At 35.4% G+C, this 20,531-nt stretch overlaps 1 protein-coding gene across 3 annotated transcripts; it reads left to right on the top strand.

Moving 5' to 3' along the window:
* The first annotated feature begins 9,122 nt into the window (after window positions 1–9,122).
* Window positions 9,123–20,443, top strand: LOC108468470 (uncharacterized). 3 transcript variants are annotated; one of them, XM_053017994.1, is made up of 20 exons: window positions 9,123–9,562; window positions 9,647–9,910; window positions 10,443–10,571; window positions 11,250–11,321; window positions 11,443–11,513; window positions 11,631–11,730; window positions 11,823–11,921; window positions 12,562–12,688; window positions 13,859–13,992; window positions 14,070–14,129; window positions 14,331–14,566; window positions 15,293–15,722; window positions 16,084–16,407; window positions 16,527–17,129; window positions 17,259–17,432; window positions 17,736–17,963; window positions 18,056–18,339; window positions 18,912–19,196; window positions 19,559–19,681; window positions 19,980–20,443. In XM_053017994.1, the coding sequence occupies exons 2-20, from the start codon at window positions 9,761–9,763 to the stop codon at window positions 20,110–20,112; spliced, it is 3,762 nt and encodes a 1,253-aa protein (XP_052873954.1). In that variant the 5' UTR covers window positions 9,123–9,562; window positions 9,647–9,760; the 3' UTR covers window positions 20,113–20,443. The 3 variants fall into 3 exon arrangements, with proteins under 3 accessions (XP_052873954.1, XP_017624841.2, XP_052873955.1); XM_017769352.2 differs by having other exon boundaries at window positions 9,123–9,905; XM_053017995.1 differs by lacking the exons at window positions 9,123–9,562; window positions 9,647–9,910 and adding an exon at window positions 9,961–10,363.
* Window positions 20,444–20,531: the final 88 nt, after the last annotated feature.

Genomic DNA, 20,531 nt, shown 5'->3' with positions numbered 1-20,531 from the left:
ATTGGCATATGAAGCGACTTTCACCCTCTTGGCGAAGTAATTGATGTCTGCTAAAAGCCTTCGACGAGATCAGCCCAATAACCTCCATGCCCCACATAGAGAAAGTAGAAAGAATGAAGGGGCACATGAACTTCTCTCCATAAATTTGGCATTTACGGCATACTGATGCAATCCCTTTTTATGGTGGGCCAGCAGAACCCAAATCTCATGATTAGCTTGGCCATCGTTGTAGCGCCCCAAACCCGGCCCAGACGTTATGGCCGGATCTGACATGCCACATCGAAGCGTTCAAAACATTTTATATTGTTGATCCAGAAAAACCTACTTAGTGTTTTAAAAGATAATTCCATTATAGGTTAAAGTGAATGGAAGTCATGCACCGGTAGGAAAAGCGAAAAGAGGAGGTGAGTCTATCGGACTACTTAAGTACCAAGCTCCTTCGGATCCAATCCTAGACATGCACACCGCCATTGCCACACCTTAACGTCATGTATATTTCTAGGAAACCGATTTGATTAAGTCATTTTAGGAAAAGTGATTAATTTTGGAAAATACTTTCATTGCGGAAGCTTTGCTTGTTGTCGTGTTATTTTGAAATCAATTGTTTTTTTTTTGAAAATGCGCCTAAAGCTATCCAATTTCAACAGTTAAAATAAGTAATACCTATCTTAGTAATACATATTAAAACCATCAAAAATAATTAAGCGGCCTTATTACATTTAAAACCCAAACCTCAACGTAAATAATAGGATGTCTAGTTCACGGAAGAAAACTAAACTTTCGAGCGGGTGGCCACTCAAATTCCCTCACGACTCTAAGCCCACTATGGTTGGGGATTTCTGCGTGGATGAAAATAAAAGGGGTGAGTTTAGGGAAACTCGGTGTGTAAGGAAAACCCATTCAAAGCCCAAGTCACTCAAGCCTATTGGGCCTAAGCCTATTCAGTAATGATCTTGGACGAGCCCTTTTCAGATTACAATAAACTGGGCCTTATCCCTTATTCAGATAACAAGATGGCCCATAGGCCCATTTCAAAATACATGCAACATCAATAACATATGCAAGCCCATTTGGGAGACTACTCAACCCACCAACCACTACACTCCACCGTACCACCCTACACTCCATGTGGGAAATAGCTCAACCCACCCATTTAACACTCCACAGTTGCAACCTTGCTTGCTTTCGATTAACGATAAATTGAGGCCAAGCCTCCAGTACGTGGACAAGCCACTTTCAGTACTTCCTCCGTCAATATTTCAATCCCATGCATCGATAATAACAACATGGCATGCGATAAATAACAACAATCAAACATGCATTTAGGTCAATTTAACCCTAGGGTATTTGATAATTTATCTACTAGGGTAAACCGAAAATTTTTCACTTTTAAAGGTATTTCATAATTTATCTATTTTAGGGTTTTCATGCATATTCCTACTTTTCACGTATTAACAAAATCACGTCTGAGGGTTCTTACCAAATTGGGCCGTTGGCCCATCATTCCAATTTTGGCCCATTAAGCCCAAAAATATCGAGGCACGAAATCATGCACTTTGCGGTCAAATTTTGCAGCTTACCAAAACATTAATCGATTTACCTCACGAGCATTCGCTTTTCACAAATCTACAAAATACCGGTTTTCACATTTCGCTTTTCGACTTTTGCTGTCTAGACTAAGAAATAGGGTGTTAGTTACACACTTTTGCGACGATATCTTGTGAGATCCACACACTAACGCCTACAATTGGATTACTAACACATTAATCTAACTATTCAAATACGAACTACGTATTAACCCCTTACAATATTTGGCCAACCACACCTACAGATCATAGTAAGCTTATAAGAAAGCAATAAGCAACTCATTAACAAATTTTTGTCAATGTTTACCACATAATCATAATCTCACTGCAAGCTATCTTCCTGAACAATAGTCACTAAATCATTTATAACTGGAGCTACGAAACTCCAAATCAAGTGCCGTTAATTTTACCTAAAAATAGACTCATATATCTTCTATCTATAAAATTTTCAAAATTTTTGGTTTAGCCAAACAATACCAGATTTTTCTTAAAATTTCCCATGTTTCACTGTTTGACTAATCTGACCACTCTTCATTATGAATCAAATTTCTCATTGTACAGAATTCAAAATATGTTCTCGTTTATTTCATTTGAAAATAAACTCATTAAGCTTTAATTACATAATTTATTCAGCTTCTAACTCACCTCCCACAATTTATGGTGATTTTCCAAATTCACGTTCTCTCTGCTGTCCCAAGCATTTATTACCAAATCACTCTTTCACACATAACTTGCATGCATGTTTTTTTAAACATGTATATTACCAATCAATCATCACATATCTATGATTTTACTTAAGTATAATCTCCATTTCATCATTTTAAAGCACAACATATTAGCTGATTTTTCCCCTTAGCATCTAAGCACATTCATGCTCATTTGTTTGGCTCAACTTCACATATCTTCCATTTTTCATCAAAAGAACATGAAACAACAACCATTTCCTTCATTTTAATTCATGACCAAATGCTCACAACACAACCAAAAACCAAAATATGCTTCAAGAGTTAAGGTAGAATCAAGAAGAACTCATGAACCTCAAAATAAAAGCAAACTACCATGAACTTACCTTCAATTTTCTTCCCCAAGTGACCGAACATTTAAGAGCTTTCTCCTTTCCTTTCTCTTCTCTAACTTTAGGCTATGATGAACAAAGATGGACAAAACTTTGTTCTTTTCACCCCTTTTTTTTTAATAAAATTTCATATTTCATCCATTTAATTCTTTAATACAAAAGACATGAAATTCCCATCATGGAACATTTACCTAACCCATTATCATGGAACATTTACCTAACCTATTATCATGAAACATTTACCTAACCCATTATCATGGAACATTTACCTAACCCATTATCAATTTGTATCAATTTATACCATAAATTATGGATATCAAGTGCACATTTTGTCTACAAAAACATGATGGGTGGCCATTTCATGTAAAATGGGAGGTTTGTCATGCAAATCCTCCTATTTTGCAGTCCTATTTATTTGGCCACTTCAATTTAGCCTATAGCATTTTCAAACATTTTCACATAGGTCCTATTTCATAATTTCACCCCCTTTTTCTTATGGAACAAAAAAATTAACTAAAATTGTCGGGTTTTATCTTAAGTTTGGGCCTTCTAGAGGCCCACTAACATAATTAAACCTATGCCAACATTCACAGAATTCTCGAAAATTGGGGCGTTACAATCGTAAACCCATTAGCATATGTCATTCAAAACCCTACAACATCCTCATGTGCAAAAATCTTTAAATTCTTGGAAGTGACTCAATGACGCTCGCTTTGCCTTTGTGGTAATGCAGACTTCAATGTTTGCCTCTTTCTCTTGTCCTAGGCCTACTGTCTACTGACTTTTTGTAAGAGAGGATCTGTTTTCATCTTACTCTACCATCCCTAACAAATCAGAGAGTAGTCTACATCTCTGTCATCTTCAAAGTGTTGAGATCCCTTTAGGCCCATATTTCGCTCAAAAGGAGACTGAGTCAATGACAATTACTCACATCATTGATATCTGGGGACCATGAAGGCGATTCAAAGAATAAATGATTCTAAGGATGATTATTTGTATGGTATGATCATGGATGAAGTATACATGAATATTTGAAAGAAAGTCCAAAGAACAAATGAATCTAAGAACGATTATTTGTACAATATGAAATCAAAGAATATTTGCTCAAAAAGATGTATTTTATTGAAATAAAAACTTAGGAAACAAGCCTATTTCACAAAAGGGGTCTAATTGCTTCTAGGCTTAAAGCAACAAGCGTGTTTTCAATATTACTCTAGATTAACTTTAAAAATAAAGGGATCTCTTCCACAGTCTCATTGTTCAAAACACTTCCAAGTAATGCAAGGGTTTGGAAACTTTTATTCCCCGGTTCCTTATTCGGATAAGTCATTCAGATTCCCCGATATTCCTTCCAGACTTTTGACTTGTTCAAGGCATTGCAACTCTCTTGCCCCCACTTTCAAATCGTATTTATTGCATTGTCAGCGCGATTTGGTTCTGAGGAATCGTCAAACTTTACAACTCCCATTTCAATGAACCTTTCGACCAACTTTTTAAAAGTAGTGTAGTTTTCAATTGAGTGTCCCGTTATTCCCGCGTGGTACTCGCATTGAACATTCTCATTATACCATTTTGGGAACAGAGGTTGCACTGGTTCTGAGTAGAACGGTGACACTACATGTACATCAAAGAGATTCTAATACAACTCCTTATACGACATTGGGATTGGTGTAAACCGGAGCCTTTCTGTATTCAGCCTCGAGTTGGATTCCTGCCCCGGCTGGCCTATGTTGACCAATTTGGGGTACCCCTTGCTCATATTATTCACTTTATTTTCATTTCTATTTGGGGTTGACCTCTTTGCGCTTTCTCCTACATATATCTTCCCGCTCTTGATTGCATTTTCAATCATCTCGCTGGACATTACTATGTCTGAGAAGCTCAGGGTAGCGCTTCCCAACATATGGGTAATGAATGAGGCTTTCAGTGTATTGATGAAAAGCATCGTGGTCTCATTTTCCAGAAGAGGCAGCTGGACTTGCGTCGCTACCTCTCTCCATCTTTGGGCATATTGCCTGAAGCTCTCACTTTGCTTCTTTTCCATATTCTGTAGTGTAATTCTATCAGGCGCCATGTCAGTCACGTGGCCATACTGCTTCATGAAAGCCTGTGCTAAGTCTTTCCATGAATTGATTTTAGCACGACTTAATTTATTATACCATTTAGCTGCTGACTCGATCAAGCTGTCTTGGAAGCAATGAATTAATAATTGGTCGTTATTAACATATCCTGTCATCCTTCGACAGAACATTGTGATGTGAGCTTCAGGACAACTAGTCCCATTGTACTTTTCAAATTTTGGAGTCTTAAATTTTGGCGGGAGTACTAGATCAGGGACCAAACTCAGATCCTTGGCATCGACCTCGCAATGGTAATCAGCATTCTCCATCACTCTAAGTTTTTCTTCCAACCACTTGTATCGATCTTCGAGTTGTCTTTCCAGTTCAACCTTTGCTTTTTCTATTTCTTTCATTTCGTCTAGATCAGGAACTTCATGATTGGTTGGACTGTCCCTTGATTGGAACTGAGCCGTCGGGTAGTTCGAAGTGCTTGCCGTACCGACACGAAGTTGTTGTGATCTGATAGCAATAGGTACATCTTGCGGACATGTCTGATCGTTTATCGGGGTGAAACCCGGAGGGTATAGAGGCTCATCATTGTCCTTCCCAGCGTTGATCATGGAGTTTTTTCCTTTTCTTATCCCCTTAGTCAGTAATTGGGACAACTGATTCATCGTATTCCTTTGGGACTCTAGCATTTGGTCCCTTATATCTTGTTGGATCTTCGCTAGTTGCTCTTGCATTTGCATTTGTAGCAGGTCTTGCGTCTCTCTTTAAAGTTGTTCAAGTTTTTCCAATCTTTGATCCATATCTTTTATCCTTTGTCGTGTACCGTAAAGATGCCTAGTCGTTTGACCTTTGTCGGTTCCCAGGCTGACTGAAATAATTTCACCTAATTAGGGTTCTTTTAGGGAAAGTCTAATGCAAATAATGCAATGCAATGCAATGCAAATGCATGAAATGAATGCAAAAGAAAGGAAGGCATTGATTCTGAATTCAATTTCATTAGAACAACTTTTCTAGAAAACAAATTCCTTTACATAAAACGGACTACATATACGGCCTTTCTCCCATATTCCAAGTGAAGACACCTAACTTCCTCTTCATATCCAGATCTTATGGTCGAGTCTTGCAAATTCCCCAAGAGATGTCTATATTAACTCCTTTTTGCTTGATCCAGGCTGCGACTCGTTGTTCACTTATTTCTGTCATACTTGTCAACTCCTTTAAGAAAGTCAAGACGTGACGGCTCTCGAATAATCTTTGTCAGTTTCTGTCTTCAGGCAATGAAGCAAAGTCTTGTACTTCTTCACGGACTATCAGCCTTCTTTCATGTGTTCACTTGGACCATATTTAGGCAACCGTATTATAATCCACTTTATCAAAAAATTCATTTTCTTATGACAAACTGTTCTATTTAACAATCAAATATGAATCAACACCTCCTTCCTAGGATGATGTAATGTAATGCAATTATAAACAAAACAAAAATAAAACACGTTAGTGCAGGATAAATAAATAACAAATAAAGCAATTCGAGTGACCACTAGGGGTTCGGAGTGGCTCTACCTAGGGTGAGCTCCTAGGTCTCTCTATATGTGGCTCGGTTCTAGAGTAAGGGTACCTGAACTAGCAGATTCCTCGATCCTCGCCCATTATAGGCTCATATGGACCGAGTTTAGTTCAGGGGGATACATTTCCCTATGGCTGCACGGAGATGAAAATCTCACGAAGACATAGGTACGGATGTATCCCTAAAGCGATCCGCTATCCTGCACGGAGGTGAAAACCTCACAAAGGAATAGTTTCTCACTCCCACTTAAAGGGTGTGACCACAACGGTCATGCAATGCAATGTGCGAGGATATATGCATAAAAACTTGAAGCGATTAAAGAAAATGAGAATAAAATGATGAAAACCGTACGGAAAACGGGTGAAATACAATGAAGGGATCATATATCAAAACCAAATTCTCAATTTTCGACAAAAAGACAAAAGTTAATCAACTTGTGGCTTGACTCTCTTATTTGGTGTCCCCAGTAGAGTCGCCAAGCTGTCGTAACCATTTTTTTGAAAAAAACGAGTATCGACTTGATTTTGAAAACGAAAACGAACAGAGGAGTCGCCACCAATCCCTTTTTGATGTGGTGTGATCGGATCACCTTAAATTAATCATTTTAATAAAAGTTAATATTTACTAAAACGATAATTTTTGGTCTACGAAAATCAGAAAACGAGTTCGGGAGTCGGTTACGCACGAGGAAGGATTAGCACCCTCGATATGCCCAAAATTGGTACCTAGTTGATTAATTAATATCTTAGTGTCGAAAATTTGAAAACTTGAAAGAATTTAAAATACGATCCCTCTTTGTAAAGAAAATGCTCAAATGTTAAAGACCTTCTCATCTCAAAATATAAAATGTCACATCCAGTAAGTTAGGACATGACATTTTGAATTTTCGATAGCGAGCTTGCCTTTTACATGAAAATTCGTGTATTTCAAAAGGATATTCGGTTAGTCAAGGTGAACGAGTAAAATCAAAACCCAGTAAGTTAGGGTGCGTTTCCTCGAATTTCCGAACACCAAAAATAATGATAATAATAATAATAACATTAAAGTAAAGTAAATAATAATACTATATATAAATATATATATATATATATATACGTATGAAATAGAAATACACACTATTATATAATAGTAGTAGTAATAATAATAATAATAATAATAATAATAATAATAATAATAATAATAATAATAATAATACAAAAAGCAAATATAATAAAAATATTAAATTAAAGTAATAAAAAACAAAACCACATATAAATATATATATATACATAAAATATACACTATATATAATAATAATAGTAATAGCAAAAATAATGAAAATATGAGTAATATTAATAATATATTAGAATACAAAAGTAAAGTAATAACAATAGGGTGATAATAATAATAATAATAATAATACAAACAATAATACGAGATATATATACATATATAATAATAGTAGTCGAAATAAAAATAATAGAAGTAACAATAATGATAGTCATAATATAAATAAATATGGAGAGGTATATATAATATAATAATATAAATAATAATATATACATGAGAAATAATAATAATAATAATATAAAAAAAAAAACAAAACTCTCAACTCTCTCCCTCTTTCCCCATTCCGGCCATGGTCCGATCAGTACCAGTAGCCGGGACCGGCCACAAATTGTCTCTTCCAGATTCTTGCCCACCGTCTTGTGTGGCCGAATTAAAAATGTATTATTTTTGTTTTTTTATATTTTATATCTAAATATATGTATACTATTTTTGAAAGAAAAGAAAAAAAAGGAAAAAATGTTTATATGTACAAAAAAAGTGAAAATAAAAAGGAAAAAAGAAATAAAAACCTTAACGCGTTTGAATCTTTTCTTCTTCAATACTCACTTTTTTTATTTCAGATTTACTTGCAAACCTTTTACTTTTACATTCTTCTCTTTTTTTTGTATAAAAAAAAACCTTTCAAAAATACAATTCTTTCCTCCTTTTTTTTTTTTTTTTACAATAGACTTTTGGTTTTGCTTTTATAGCCATCTTACATACATTTCTTATCATTCTATGTCTCTTCTCCATTTGATGGTGTAGGTGCAAGTGGGAGACAAGATGGTGGAGTAGGTGCAAGTGGGAGGCAAGGTGACTAGGGTTTTGTCTTCTTTTTTTTTTAAAAAAAAAAGTTTAGGTTGTATTGGGCTAGGGTTTTTATTATTTGAGCTTAGTTTTGGGTCTGATTTTGTAATTGGGTTTGTGAATTAGGTAAGATTTAGGTTTGATTTTAATTTGTTGGGCTGGGCAAATTTGGGCCTTTACATATATTATTTAAATTTAATAAAAATAATTATTTATTATACATCACATGTAATAATTAAATGCTAAAGAAATATTTTGATTATTCATTAATGATTTTTATAATAATTAGTTAGATTTAAAAAAAACTAAATACATGCCCGGATTTAAATGAAAATGATATATATAAGCGTCACTACAACAATTAAGGTTTTAGTGACGGTTATGTTGTAATATATAACAAAAGTGCCGTCACAAATAATCTAATATTTGTGACGATTTTTGTTGGTGACACTGATAAAATAACTATTCATGATTTATTAAATAGTCATTATTATTAGTCATTATTATGATTTAATCCATAATATAACTAGTATTTCATTTTAAAATAAATTATTTTAATTTAAAAAGTAGGAGATTTGAGGCTTAATTGATAATTTATTTTGATTTAAAATTTAATTGAATTTTGCTTTCTATTAAGGTTTATGAAATTATTTTAATTTTTTAATGTCAACCCATTATTATATTATATTGTGGTAATTAGATCTAAAACATACCATCTGCCATCGTAATTATATAAAAAAAAAAGGTTTGCCTTTGTCTGTCTTATTTTGTGGTGTTGTTAACTTGAGTGGACCAATGAAATTTTCCATTTTTTCTCTTCAATATCTCTTTAGCTTCAATCCTTTCCTTTCCTTCCATTTTCCCTTCTCTCAATCTCATTTCACAAAGTAAAAGACCCTTTTATTTTTATTTTTTGTCTTTTCTTTTTCTGTCATTGGTTCCTTAGGAAAAGGGTCAAGTTCCAATCCTCTAAAGGATTGAAATTGAAGGTGAGTTTTGTTTGTTCCACTTTCTCTCAATCCCTTTTCATGGCATTGTCTCCACTATTTGTTTTCCGGCATTGGTTTCCTTAGAATTGTCAAGAACAAAGGTTTAGTTGGAATCTTGGGAGGGATTAATGTGAAATTCATTCCTTTTGCATTGACTTCTCAAGGTAAAAATCTGTATGTTCCTTTATTTTCTGGCATTGGGTTCCTTAGAATCTTGAATTTTATTCTCTTTGCATTGAATTTTCAAGGGAAAAAGTGTATTTTTCCTTTATTTTCTGGAATTGGGTTCCTTAGAATTTTGAGAGAAAAACAAAGGTTTAGTTTGAATCTTGAGGAGAATTGAAGTGTGTTTGCATGAGAAGATGTCGATACCAAAGGAGTTAGAACAAGTGATGAAACTAAGAGGGGGTTCGGTGTTGGGTAAAAAGACCATTCTCAAGAGCGACCATTTCCCTGGATGCCAAAACAAGCGATTATCTCCCCAGATCGATGGTGCTCCTAATTACCGTCAGGTTCTTCACCTTAATTCTTCTGTTATTTGTTTTCCCCTTCTAGAGAGTTCTTATGCTACGGATATATATTCATATACATACATATGTATATATGTGTATAGGGGCTTAATAGGAATTGGCATCTAATTGGAATTCTTGCCTTTTCTGCTGGATTTTTTTCATTGCCCTTTGCTATTATCTGTTTATTTACTGCTTTCTTGGATATCCTATCTATAAAAATGAGGGGCTGCAAGATATATGCTTCACCTCGTTTAGTAATCTAATAAATTATGAGTTATGTTTCACCTCGTTTAGTAATCCAATAGGTGCTATTAAATTTCAAGGTTTACAGTATACTGTGCCCTTAGTTCTTTAACTGTTATTGGTGATATGTGTCTTTAAATTATCGGTTATGATGCAGATGATGGTTTGGTTACGTGATTATCACTTTGAATTGATAACTCTTATTATATGGTACGATCTATTTTGTTAAAATTCATGTTCTTTTTTAACCCTTTTTCTTTGCCTTTATATTTTGATCTGCTAATAACAGGCTGATTCATTGCGTGTTCATGGTGTTGCAATTCCAACAATTGTTGGAATACACAATGTTCTTAAGCATATTGGAGCCCAAAAGGGTGGGAAAGCACATGTTCTTTGGATTAATCTTCGGGAGGAACCGGTAAATGATGTCTCATCCGTTGATTACTGTTTTTGGATAAGTGTGTGGACTGTGAAATATAATTGACATTTGGGATACTTTGCTTGACTTGTTTTATGAAAATATTTTGAGAATTGGGACAAAAGTAGAAGCTTGATTTTTAGGACTACTTATGATACTGAAGATAAGATAACATGAAGCATAATGTCAAATCAATCACATGGAATGAGAAATGGTGGAAATCGGCTTCATCTAATAAACAATCATTCTCTTTATGCATTTTTTTGACACAAATTGTGATAGATGCTGGGTCAACTAGTAAATTCAAAGTTTTAAGCCATTGGTTATGTAATCTCAAAACAATTGCCTTCAGTCCCTACCAAAAATGATTTTCTTTTTACATATATTTGGTAAATCAACTTGGAACCATAAGGTATCTACTCCATGCTCCCATCCTTAAAATACAAAAGGAAAAATTTTTCTTTGCCAGTAGAAAAACATATATTGATGCTTGTTTGTTATGTTGTTGGTGATGATAAAATAGAAATGTAATACATGCATTCATTATTCATTAGAAACCCATGATGATGAACTTGATTGTGGTGTGCCTGTTGTTTTACATAAGATATTTAATGAGTTTTTTTTCTTTTCTAATTTTCTTAGTCTAATATTTACATATATATCCTTTATGCTTAATAGGTTGTGTATATTAATGGACGTCCCTTTGTTTTACGTGATGTGGAAAGGCCTTTCTCCAACCTTGAATATACGGTATGTTAGCTTTGTGAAGAGTATTTGTTAGAAATTATGACTTCAAATTATTAATTGCGCATGTGCAAGATAAGGGCCTTTTTGTTTATTGTTAACTTGATTATAGCCTTATATTGTATAGGGAATCAATAGGGACAGAGTTGAGCAAATGGAAGCTCGATTAAAGGAAGATATCCTGTTGGAAGCTGCTAGGTATGTCCTTTGGTTGCACAATTTCTTTATCATTTGTAAATGTTTGTTTGCTGTCTTTACAAATGATTGCCCTACCTTGCATGATAGCAAATTTTATTTGGAATTATGACATAGCAGATATGGAAATAAGATCCTTGTCACTGATGAACTGCCAGATGGTCAGATGGTGGACCAGTGGGAACGAGTATCCTGTGATTCTGTGAAGACACCTTTGGAGGTATAAGTTTTGAAAAATAAGAAAATGTGACTGATCTACCAAAGTTTTGACTTATTATCTCAAACTCATTTTTGGTTGTTTCATTGGTTTAGGTTTATGAAGAATTGCAAGTCGAAGGGTACTTGGTTGACTATGAGCGTGTGCCTATAACAGATGAAAAGTCACCAAAGGAGCTGGATTTTGATATTGTGGTGAGTTCCATGTTATTAGCCTTATTCTGCTTATTTATTTGAATAATTAATGTCTTTTTTTCTTGAGACACCTTCCCACTTTGTTTCATCCTACTAAATTTCTGCTAATACTTGGACAACTAAATATCAACACCATAGTTTTTCTTCATATATTAATATAACTAAGGGTAATAAGCACATATTTTCTGACCAGTTGAACTTTTTACTGTACATTATGCCCTAGTATAACTTAGTTTTGTTCTGGTAATACGGTTTGACTGCAAATTTTCTTTATTAGCAATATTGGAGGGCTCTTGAGAGATTGAATTTTCTGTCTGTTTTGGTCTTGGGTTGACTGATTGGAAATCAGTGGATGTGGAAATCAGTGGATGCTATTTATCTCTTTTTAGCTTAGTGACTTAAATGAAATCACGTTGAACTGCTGAAAAAGGATTCGTATAGCTAAATAAATTTTTAGCTAAAAGAGTATAATAAAAGGTAGAAGCTTACTAATTTATGTGTTTTTACATGATGTCATGGTGACTCAAAATTTTGGTTTTTAAAGAAGTATAATAAAAGGAGAAGCTTATCAATTGACATCTGAAAATTGCACTGTGCTAATAATATATTACATTATCTCTTTCTTCCTTTCTGAGTCCAGGTTAATAAAATTTCTCAAGCTGACATAAGCACAGAGGTTGTTTTTAATTGTCAAATGGGACGAGGAAGAACAACTACTGGCATGGTGATTGCTACTTTGGCTTATCTCAACAGAATTGGAGCGTCTGGTAGTGTTGTCTCTTTATTTATGTAATTTTAACTCAAACAAGCTACACATTTTCCTTCTATTTATGCCACTTCTTGTAACTTTTATGATTGAAATTGTTTAGGCATTGGAACAATGAAGGGGATTCCTCATCTTTCTCATTTTGCAATGAATCAAATCAAACCATAGTGTAATTTGGCCTTGAATTTGTACAGAGACAGTAAAGCTTTCAAGAGAGTTTTACAAGAGAGTTATCTGATTCCCCCTTTTTCTTGTATAAGATATGTTAACTCCCTAATTTAGTCAATGGTAGCATGCTTCCTTGAGAACAGTTGTTGAGTCCTCTCCTCAGAACAAGATTCACTCTCATCCTGTATTAGATTGCATGCTTTTTAACAGTTTATCACTAGTAGATATATTTGATCCTTAGTGGTACTGAGTTGAATAGTTGCTGCATGCAAGAGAATCCTCATGCATTTGAAAAGGTATAAAAATTGCCGAGATAGAGTAAAGGACCTCTGACAATTTATGAACTTGAATGGACTTGTTATATAGCTATGTGTCCTCTTATCATTTTTCTCCTAAGTACCTTGTGGACATTATATATTATCTATTATGAAGCAAAACTTGTTTGTTTTATTTCAAGGATGATGATTTCTACTCCTGCTTTTAGGCTCTTTGGGATTTTCTTCTTTGAAAGGTTACCATTATTAGGAGTTAAGGGTGAGGCTGAGTGTGTAGGAGCCATTTAGGAACTATAGTAACATAGAGAGAGAAGCTTGTCATGGATTACTTTGGTAATGGTTGTCTTTGAAAAGAAGAAAAACTTTATGAACTATAGCTATCTTCTCCTCTGTATAATTGTCTAGCATGAATCAAGTTGCATCCTAAATTAAAGAGTCTAGAATGAAGCAACGACAGTGGGACACAGAATCCTTTAAATTAAATTTGTGGAGAAAGAAAAACACGCATGGTGATGGTCCTCCAGATTATAAAAAATATACTAGGAACCTCCTTTTAAGTTCAAAACTTGGTTTGCATCAAATTTGTTATTTGTTATATTCATTAAACTGTTTTTAGATTGCCTAAAATATTATTTAATTTATATTTACTTCATACATATAAAATAAATGTATAACTGCATGTAATGTAACTTATTATGATTTCTAAGTTATTATATCTAATGATTTAGGCATTCCAAGGAATGACTCAATAGGGAGAGTTTCTGACTATGCTTCTAATGTCACTGACAATCTGCCCAATTCTGAGGATGCAATTCGTAGAGGAGAATATGCAGTCATAAGAAGCCTGATTCGGGTCCTAGAGGTATTATACTATTACTTGGTTGGTTCTTTGACATCTGCTTTGGTCATTTTTCTTATAAAATAGTGGCATTCCTTTAGGGTGGTGTTGAAGGGAAAAGGCAAGTGGACAAGGTCATTGACAAATGCGCGTCCATGCAGGTATGGCTTTCTAAGTATCCATATTTTTTCAGGCTTGCTCTAAGCGTAAAGTCTGGTTTGAAATAAAAATGCTGCTGAGTAGACGATTGCCATAATTCCTTGTTGATATTTTATCGTCTTTATCTACAAGGCCTATTAAGTTTTATCATCGGTGAATACTGGATACTACCCACTGATGTGTCGCTTTAAATGCTAATACAGAACTTAAGAGAAGCAATTGCCACTTATCGCAATAGTATCCTTCGTCAGCCAGATGAGATGAAGAGGGAAGCAGCACTTTCGTTTTTTGTGGAGTACTTGGAGAGATATTACTTTCTAATATGCTTTGCTGTATACATCCACTCAGAGAGGGCAGCTCTCCGTTCTATTTCCTCTGGTAATACAAGTTTTGCTGACTGGATGAAGGCAAGGCCAGAGCTATATAGCATTATTCGCAGGTAAAGATATGAATGGAAGTGATATAAGAAGTTTCCTCTTTTAATTTCAGGAACTTAAGCTGAAGCATTTGAGATACTGACTTTACACTTATAGAAGCAGTATAGATACTTGTATCACTTATTTAATAATATTTATAGGTGTCATGTGGTGTGTCAAATAAGGCAGACATTTTGAGAGCTGTGATTATGAATTGACTAATAGTAATTTGTCAGCGGTGCTGAACTGCCTGGAATCCGAATCTTGGCTTGTTTATGTGATCAATTCTTAGCATTTAGTTATGATGATCATATATAACATTATCAATATTGGGTTGGTTGCCTCTAATAGTTCATGTCCTTGCCTTCTAATGCTTGGTTGGGGCTCAAGTGCACTAGAGCCTGCTGAATAGATGTTGTTTGCAAGTTAAACTTGCAAGACTGATTCTAATTTAGCCATTTGGTGTAGTTGATATGGATTAGCGAGCAACAAGTTGTTTCACACCAACCCCATTTTTTTTTCTCTTGAAGTTTCTTTTAGAAAATTGTTTAGTAAAGAAAGGGAAGAGGAATGCATTTATAGCAACTCAATATGCATATGAATTTATGTTGGGCTGCATAGTTAAAGTTCTTTTTCTCACCCTAAGTTGATGCTAAAATTGTTGTTAAATAATTTTTAAAAGAAAACCATCCCAGATTCAGGACCTTTTTTTTTTGGTGCATGCATTACTTTACAATGTATTATTTCAGGTTGCTTCGGAGGGATCCAATGGGTGCACTTGGATATGCAAGTCTGAAGCCATCTTTGACAAAGAGTGTTGAATCTGCTGATCGTCGCCCTCATGAAGTGGGTTTAGTTGCTGCTATGAGGAGCGGAGAGGTTCTTGGCAGCCAGACTGTCCTAAAAAGTGACCACTGTCCTGGTTGTCAAAATGTAAGCTTACCAGAGAGAGTAGAGGGTGCTCCTAACTTCAGAGAGGTTCCTGGGTTTCCTGTTTTTGGAGTCGCAAATCCAACTATCGATGGAATTCGATCTGTCCTTCAAAGGATTGGCAGCTCCAAAGGTGGTCGTCCAGTTTTTTGGCACAATATGCGGGAAGAACCTGTCGTTTACATTAATGGAAAGCCATTTGTTCTCCGTGAGGTTGAAAGACCCTACAAAAACATGTTGGAGTACTCGGTAAATTATTTTACTTCTTGTTATCTGTAAAAAATTGTTGAGGATCTGTGTGGTGGAGCTTTGGGCACAGAAGGGTCTCCAGTTGAGGTGTTTCCCTTCATTGTAGTATGAGTTCTGCTTACAGTAGCATCATTACTGGTTCTTTGGTCATTGCCATAATATTTACGTGTTCATGCTGAGTGCAGTCATTTGATTGGTAAATGGTTTAAACATTTATACTTGTGCCTAAAATTAACATGGGTCTTTTGAAAAGAGTACCTGCTTTGATTTATGCAAATTGTTTTTGAATCCCTTCTGCCCCATTCACTTGGGAAGCAAAGGGCTGATTGGTACTGGAATCTAAATCGATCTTGGCATTCAGGGAATTGATCGTGAAAGAGTGGAGAGAATGGAAGCGCGGTTGAAGGAAGATATCCTGCGAGAAGCTGAAAGCTATGAGGGTGCTATAATGGTCATTCATGAAACAAAGGATGGTCAAATATTTGATGCTTGGGAACATGTCAACTCTGATTCTATACAAACTCCACTAGAAGTTTTTAAAAGCTTAGAGGGTGATGGTTTTCCCATTAAATATGCTCGTGTGCCCATTACTGATGGGAAAGCTCCCAAAAGTTCCGACTTTGATAGACTAGCTGCAAACATTGCTTCTGCTTCCAAGGATACTGCTTTTGTGTTCAATTGTCAGGTATTTCTTTTTCAAAATGTCTTCATGTGCTATATGAGTTTGTATATGCTTATAAAGTTTTTCATTTTGCTCTTTTTCCTGCTCTCACCTAAATGTGATTGTTCCCTTTCTTTTCATAGATGGGCAGAGGGAGGACAACAACTGGTACTGTTATAGCTTGCCTTGTGAAGCTCCGTATTGATTATGGGAGACCAATTAAAGTTCTGCCTGGTGATATTAACCATGAACAGGCAGATGGGAGCTCCTCTAGTGGTGAAGAAAGTGGAAGTGATGCAACTAGATTGACTTCTAGCACTGTTAAAGTGAGAACTAAAAATGAGCAAGGCCGTGCATTTGGCATTGATGATATCCTACTTTTGTGGAAGATAACGAGATTATTTGATAATGGGGTGGAGTGCCGTGAGGTCCTAGATGCTATTATTGATAGATGTTCAGCACTGCAGAACATACGGCAAGCAGTTCTGCACTATAGGAAGGTGTTCAACCAACAGCATATTGAGCCAAGGGTGAGGAGAGTAGCTCTGAACCGTGGAGCCGAGTACTTGGAGCGGTACTTTCGCTTAATTGCTTTTGCTGCATATCTTGGCAGTGAAGCATTTGACAGTTTTTGCGGACAAGGAGAATGTAAGATGTCATTTAAGAATTGGTTGCATCAGAGACCAGAGGTTCAAGCAATGAAATGGAGTATAAGATTAAGGCCTGGGCGATTTTTCACCGTTCCTGTAAATCTTCCTCTCTGGCTAGAATCAAGTGAAAGGCTTAATCAATACAATATTCCTAAGATTGCTACATTTTAATGTTCTTATACTTTGTTTTGAACTTGTTTAACTACTTTTGGTTTTCAAATGCAGGAGGAGTTAAGAGCACCACATGAACTGCAACATGGAGATGCTGTTATGGAAGCCATTGTAAAGACACGGAATGGTTCTGTTTTGGGAAAAGGCTCTATACTTAAAATGTACTTCTTTCCTGGTCAGAGAACTTCCAGCCACATCCAAATACATGGTGCACCACATGTCTTTAAGGTTTGCTCAAAAGAAAAATAACTTTCTTCAGAAGTATTTAGTATTCTCCTATTTGTTTTAGAAATTATTTTTTCCTGGTTAAATTTATCTGCTGCATTACAGTAAATCATGTATCCATATTACCTTTTTCAAGAGTCCATTCCATTCCCTCCATGTTAGTTTAGTTCAGTGCCTTACATCCTATCTTAAATCTCTAGGTGTCAAACTTAGACAACAAGCATACATCTTCTTGGTCTTAGGTTATATAAAATGATTAAACATTTGCAAACCCTTGTATTAAATCCTTCGAACCTGTATGTTCAGGTGGATGGATACCCTGTTTATAGCATGGCAACTCCAACAATTACTGGTGCCAAAGAGATGCTAGCATTTCTAGGTGCCAGGTCCATTGCAGGAGTTGCCGGTCAGAAAGTGGTGGTAACTGATCTTAGAGAAGAAGCAGTTGTGTACATTAATGGCACGCCATTTGTACTGAGGGAGTTAAATAAGCCTGTTAATACCCTAAAGCATGTCGGAATTACTGGACCTGTGGTATGTCACCTTAACACCTATTTTACTTTTTGTGGCAAGTTCTTTAGCACCATTTCTTCAGCCAACTTCTTGCATTGTGAAAAATTATGTAGGTGGAACACATGGAGGCACGGCTAAAGGAAGATATATTGTCAGAGGTTAGACAGTCTGGTGGTCGAATGCTTTTACATCGTGAAGAATTTAGTCCATCATCAAATCAGTCCAGTGTTGTGGGATACTGGGAAAACATTTTTACTGATGATGTGAAAACAGCTGCTGAACTATATGCTGCTCTAAAAGATGAGGGGTATAATATAGAATATAGGAGGATTCCATTAACTAGAGAGAGGGAGGCTTTAGCTTCTGATGTGGATGAAATCCAGAACTGTCAAGATGAGTAAGTATCTGTATGCCTAGCTAGTGCTTTGTTCATCAGTCTATTGAAGTTCTTCCTACAAAGTTTTTGTTGCATCTGATCCCACCTGCATCTATTCACACATGCTTGCACAAGTAACATAGTTTTAGCTCAGGATATTATGTATTAATGGCTTCTTAGGTGAATAATGTGTTGTGGCTGGTTTTATGGTTATTTTCGGAAATTTGCAGCACAGATTAAAATTTGTCTATATGAATAGATATCCTTTATGTTCTTTTCCTGTTGGGGGAGAACGGCAATTAAAACTGAACTGCCACAATTGGAAAAGCCCTCATCATTTGTAGTTTTGGAAAAGCCAACAGCATCTATTAAGGATTGTTCTTTTTCCAAAACTGCATTTAGTGATATGAGGACCATTTTAGTCATTATGATACCAAGAATTTGAAGAAGTATTTTCTCTTGTGATTGCTCAGGGGGACTTTGAGGTAAATATATACTTAAGTTTTTGACCCAAAAAGGATCTGTGATTGTAGATTTAAATGGTTCCTTGAAATTAAATCATTGTTTTGAAGCTGCAATTATGTGCTCTACAGCTCCTCAGGGTGTTACCTTTATGTATCACACACTGGATTTGGAGGAGTTGCATACGCAATGGCAATCATTTGCTGCAGACTTGATGCAGAGGTGAACTTTGGAACATCCAATGCACAATCATTGGGTGATGCACATCTACATTCTACATCTGAAGAAAACTTGCCATCCTGGACTTCTGAAGAAAAAGCACGAAGGATGGGTGATTACCGTGACATTCTAAGCCTTACAAGGGTTCTCATGCATGGTCCCAAAAGCAAAGCAAATGTTGATACTATTATTGAAAGGTATGTCTCATTTCCTTTTTTCCCTTTTCCCCCTTTATTTAGATATTAAAGAATCAGAATGAAGTTTATCTTCTCACTCTTTTACTATACCAGCAATATGTATAATCAGATTCGTGATTCAGGTGGTCCAGAGAACAAAATGATGGATAACTGTACTGAGTTTATTTCTTCATTTTCTTTTCTTTCTGGACTCAGTTGAACGTGCCCACCTTTCGCTTATTTAATTTTTTCATTCAAAGCATTTATTTTGTTTCATATTTTAGGCAACCAGTTTTTTATCCCTGCCCTTTGCCATTTAACATTCCAGTTATCGGCCTTTTAACCCTTAAATGGTGCTGAGTTTGTTCTGTTTTGTTGTGAAGGTGTGCTGGTGCAGGGCATTTACGAGATGATATCCTCCATTATAGTAAGGAACTGGAGAAGGTCCCAAGCAATGATGATGAGAACCGAGCATACATTATGGATATGGGCGTTAAGGCTATGAGGTTAGTTATTACATAGTTGCATCTAGAGCAAACTACAATTTTACTGCCTCAATCAAGTAGCATGTCAATTAGTGTTTGTGTATTGATTGATGGGTTCAACTTGAACTTCAAAGCCATGCTCCTGCATTTAGTCAGTTTTCATTGCTAATGAAACTCAATTTTCTCTCTTTTTTTCCTCCTTTCATGGTTTGATAATCTAGTGTGCCTGATCGGGGTTAGGTTGTTGATACTATGAATCGAAACATACCAGGGTTTGCATTTCATGATGCTTGAACTTTTGTATTTGTTTATTTTGCAGGCGTTATTTCTTCCTCATCACGTTCCGATCTTACCTATACAGTACATCTCCAATTAAGATGAAATTCACAACTTGGATGGATGCAAGGCCTGAATTAGGACATCTCTGTAATAATCTTAGAATTGATAAATAGTTTGACAGATTATAATCGCCTTTAAAATTCCAATGTATGTAATGTATGTAAGTATGTATGTATGATGTATAGGTCTCAATGCCTGTTCATAGCTTATCCATTAATGATTGATTGCTATACACATATAGAGAAGGGTTTGTTATACTTTAGAAGCCTTTCCTTTGGAGCTTCGCCAGGTTGAAAATTCGTAGGATCATAAGCTAAAAACTCAAGTAGCAAGTTAACCCAAATATATTATATTAAGAGTTTTGTTTTCAAGTTTATAGAATTGTACTATTATACTACAAGTATATCAAAATATCAATTGTAATGTTTGTTTTCTTTCTTTCCATTTTGCTTTTTCTCTCATTTGATTTTGTCTAGAAAGTGTTCATACATGTATAGGCCTTAACACTGCCAATTTAATACTTCTCATTGCT

Source organism: Gossypium arboreum, chromosome 8 (assembly GCF_025698485.1).
Source record: "Gossypium arboreum isolate Shixiya-1 chromosome 8, ASM2569848v2, whole genome shotgun sequence".
Taxonomy (NCBI): domain Eukaryota; kingdom Viridiplantae; phylum Streptophyta; class Magnoliopsida; order Malvales; family Malvaceae; genus Gossypium; species Gossypium arboreum.
Note: the sequence above shows the minus strand (reverse complement) of the source record. Positions and strands in the feature narration are given on the sequence as shown.

Bases quoted from the DNA above. Each gene is read 5' to 3' on its own strand.
- LOC108468470 (XM_053017994.1), top strand. From the start codon at position 9,761: ATGTCGATACCAAAGGAGTTAGAACAAGTGATGAAACTAAGAGGGGGT. The intron at 11,922-12,561 runs GTGAGTTCCATG...TTCTGAGTCCAG, and splicing joins AGCTGGATTTTGATATTGTG to GTTAATAAAATTTCTCAAGC. The intron at 17,433-17,735 runs GTTTGCTCAAAA...CTGTATGTTCAG, and splicing joins GTGCACCACATGTCTTTAAG to GTGGATGGATACCCTGTTTA.